Raw genomic sequence first — 3,610 nt, 5'->3', positions numbered from 1 at the left:
AAATGGAAAATATTTAACTCAATGGATGTTAATTTCAAAGAATGGGTTTTAATACTATTTTTATTCATTTTAAATTAAAGAGATTTTCTTGAATGATTTAATGATAAAGACGAATAAGAATAAAATAAATGAAATTTAAAAGATGAAAGGTAAAAACAAGAATAATGTCTAATACTAAAAAAAGAATGAATGATGCTAATTGGAAGAGAAAAATCAATAAATTATTTAATTTGAGTAATAGAATTATAAAAATCAAGAATGGTATTATTAAATGAGTTGAGTCTATTACTATTTGATAGAAAACAAAATAAAATAACATTAACATCTTCATCATTTTCCCATAAATAAACTTTATTAAAATGTATTTTTATTTTATTAATTAAATTGTTTCGTTGTTCATCATTTCTTGCAACTATATTATAAATAATCCCACCATTTACATCTTTAATTCTTAATTTCATCTTTTCAATCATTGACTCTTCAATAAATTTAGGATGTGGTGCTGCAATATCATTTTCATTTCTTACTTTGCAATCAACATCAATAATAATATAATCTGTTTTTATTTTATCAATATATTCAACTCCATCACAAACACATCGTTCTATCTCTTCTCCAGTGTTAAAACATTTAATTCCTGCTTCATTAACAACTTCATCAATTTCAACACTAACAACATGTGCATTTTTACACCAATGTTTAATTCCACTTGCTAAAATATGAACACCACCACCAATAATAGTAATGTCTTTAATATTTTCTCCCACTTCATTAAATATTCCATAAACAATTCCTTTAAAATATGGAACTTCTTTAATACTTTCTACAATATCAATTTTTTTGTTAATACTAATTCCTTCAGATTGAACTAAACTTCTTTCTCCTTCAAAAATAAGTTTTCTTGAATACTTTCCTTCACCTTCCTCTTTCCATGTTTCTTCAACCCAAAGTTTTCCATTAATTTTACTTTTTCCTTCAAACAATAATTCTCTTTTTCCTATTCCTGTTTCATCTGTCATTACTTGAATATCTCCTTTATATCCTTTATATTTTAATATATTGCCTATTTCTTTAACTTCTTGATAAATTTCTTCTATGTCATTAACTCTACGATGATAATCTATAGAAACTAGAATTGTTCTTTTATATCCTAATTCTTCTGATACTTCAAATTTACCTTTTCGTGTTGAAAAAAACCATTCACTTTCTTTTCCTTGTTGAATGACATAAACAACAACCCCATCTTTCATTTCTATATTATCAATAACATCACAGTTATACATTTCAACTTTTGTTATCTTATTAATAAGAGAAAGATTAATAATTTCTTTGTCATGAATAGTATTAACTTGGTTTAGTTGCAAACAATTTATTTGAACTTCCATTATTTTTCTTAGTATTATATTTTTTATTATTTATATGAATTAATAAGAATTAAATTAAATATTTAATTAATTAAAGTATCAAGTGTTGAAAGAATTGATTTAAGTTGAAGAAGTTGGTCATGTAATTCTCTAACCATATAAAAGTGTGTTGTTTTAATATTGTTAATTCTTTTTTCTATGTCTTTAATTATTTCAATAATAGTAGCTTTGTTACTTTTTGCTATTTCTACTTTTTTGTTAATATCTTCATAAATTAAATGTAGTTGAGAAGTGTCTAATTCAAATTGGGTAAATTCTTTATCTACTTTTTCTTTTATTTTATTTCTTTCTTCCTCTTTTATTGCTTGTTCTTTTTCTTCTTTTTTTGTTTTATCTTCTAAGTCTTTATATTTATCTTCTTTGTGTTTAATTTCTTCACTTCGTTCTTTTTTTTCTTTGTTTATTCTTTCAATTTCTTCTTCTTTCCTTTTAATTTGTTCTATTCCTTCTTTAACAATTTGAAGATTTGACCTCCAAACAACACATGATTGTTTGAGTGCATTATATCTCGTGATTTGACTTTCTTTCTTTTCTTTTTCTTTTTCGGTGTTATTAATTTCCTCTTTAAGTCTTTTAATCCTTTCTTCTTGTACTTTAATTTCTTCTATATTTTCTTGAATTTTTTTACTCCGTTCATTATATTCTTTCTCTTTCTTAATGCTGTCTTCTTTAATCTTTTTTTCTTTTTCTTTCTGTTCTATTTTTTCTATTATATTATTAATTTCTTCTTTTATCTCTTTTATTTCTTCTTTAATTTCTTCTCCTTTTTTCTTTTCTTCTTCTTTTATTCTTTCATGTCTTTCTATCTCTGGTTGATCCCCTTCTTTTCGTTTAATTAACTCTTCCTTTTCTTTTCTTTTTCTTTTATACTCCCCTTCTTTCTCTTCTACTTCTTTTCTTTTTTCTTTATATTCTTCTATTATTTCTTCTTTTCTTTTTCCATACTCTTTGTGCTTTTCAAGATACTCCATAATGCTCTCACACATCTTAAGAAATCGTTGTTTTTCCACAAATCCAATATCATTAATAATGTCAAAGTCTTCGTACCCTAGTTTCCCCATTACTTCTCCTAATTCTTTAATGTAAATTAATTTGGGTAATGAAATTGGACATGCTCCTTCAAGCATTCGGTTTCTTTCTCGCTTTTTAATTTGCATAGTCTCTCCCATTAATACATTAAATACCCGTCGTGCTATCGTTGGGGTTGGTTTTGCAAAGTCTAAATCCTTGAATTTCGTGTCAAAATTACTGTTGAAAAACATTGCTATTTGTCTTGATGTGTGACTCATTTTTCTCTTTCTTTCTTTTTTATTTAGTTCTTATCTTTTCTTCTTCACCTTGTTCGTCTCTGTTTTGGGTTTTCACTATTCCTCTTTCTTGTCTACATGTCTTCCTCATCTTCTCTATGACTCTCGTCAATTCATTGTGTAAACATATTGAAGTCGTCTGCAACTAAAAAATGGAAAGACATGATGATGAAAGCCAATTTGATAAAGTTTCTGGAGAGTAGAGTGACAATGGTTGATGCTTTGAAAAAGCCATGAAGAAAAGTGTAGTTATGAAGAAGTACAGAAGTAAAGAGTAAGAAAAACTTAAAGTTAAATGAATATTATAAGAAATGAAGAGACGAAATATAAAAGAGTCAAAGAAGTAATAAGAAACAATAACAATAATAAACAGAGAATAATATACAAGAAGATTAAAAATTGATTGGTTATAAGAATAATTAAGAAAATAATCTTTTGAAATACAATTTAACATAGGTTATTTCAATGTCATAAATAAACAATATGAAATAAAAGAAATATAAACAAGAATATTTTATGACAAGTTAGTTTATAAATAATACATACAAATTTAATAAAAAAGTATGAGAAAGAAATGAATATGACTATAATAAACAAAGAAATGAATATGAATTATATCAAAGATAGAAATAAAATAATAGAAGAAACAAAATTAAAGACTAAATGAATTAAACAAACTTATTTTCATGTTCTATAGTCTCATTCATCTTATTTATTTCGTTTTTACTTTCAGAATGAATTTTCAATACCAACAATTAGTTTTAAAGACAAAGTAAAACAGAAACAATAAATAATTATGACAATTAACTAAAATAAGAAATAAATCTACATGGAATAAATAAAGACAAATAAATAAGAAATAATATAAATACATTGAAC

General features: G+C 24.6%; 2 protein-coding genes across 2 annotated transcripts; both read right to left on the bottom strand.

Annotated features, from left to right (window-relative positions):
* Positions 1 to 221: 221 nt before the first annotated feature.
* ENU1_052040 (hypothetical protein) lies at positions 222 to 1,385 on the bottom strand (the record flags this gene model as incomplete). The annotated part of the gene is made up of 1 exon (XM_008857893.1): positions 222 to 1,385. One exon carries the CDS (start codon positions 1,383 to 1,385, stop codon positions 222 to 224), a length of 1,164 nt encoding a protein of 387 aa, XP_008856115.1.
* A 62-nt stretch (positions 1,386 to 1,447) lies between these two features.
* ENU1_052030 (hypothetical protein) lies at positions 1,448 to 2,713 on the bottom strand (the record flags this gene model as incomplete). Its single annotated transcript, XM_008857892.1, has 1 exon — positions 1,448 to 2,713. The coding sequence occupies one exon, from the start codon at positions 2,711 to 2,713 to the stop codon at positions 1,448 to 1,450; it is 1,266 nt and encodes a 421-aa protein (XP_008856114.1).
* Positions 2,714 to 3,610: the final 897 nt, after the last annotated feature.

The sequence above is a fragment of the Entamoeba nuttalli genome, assembly GCF_000257125.1.
Source record: "Entamoeba nuttalli P19 unplaced genomic scaffold asmbl_3019, whole genome shotgun sequence".
In the NCBI taxonomy this organism is placed as follows: domain Eukaryota; phylum Evosea; order Mastigamoebida; family Endamoebidae; genus Entamoeba; species Entamoeba nuttalli.
Note: the sequence above shows the minus strand (reverse complement) of the source record. Positions and strands in the feature narration are given on the sequence as shown.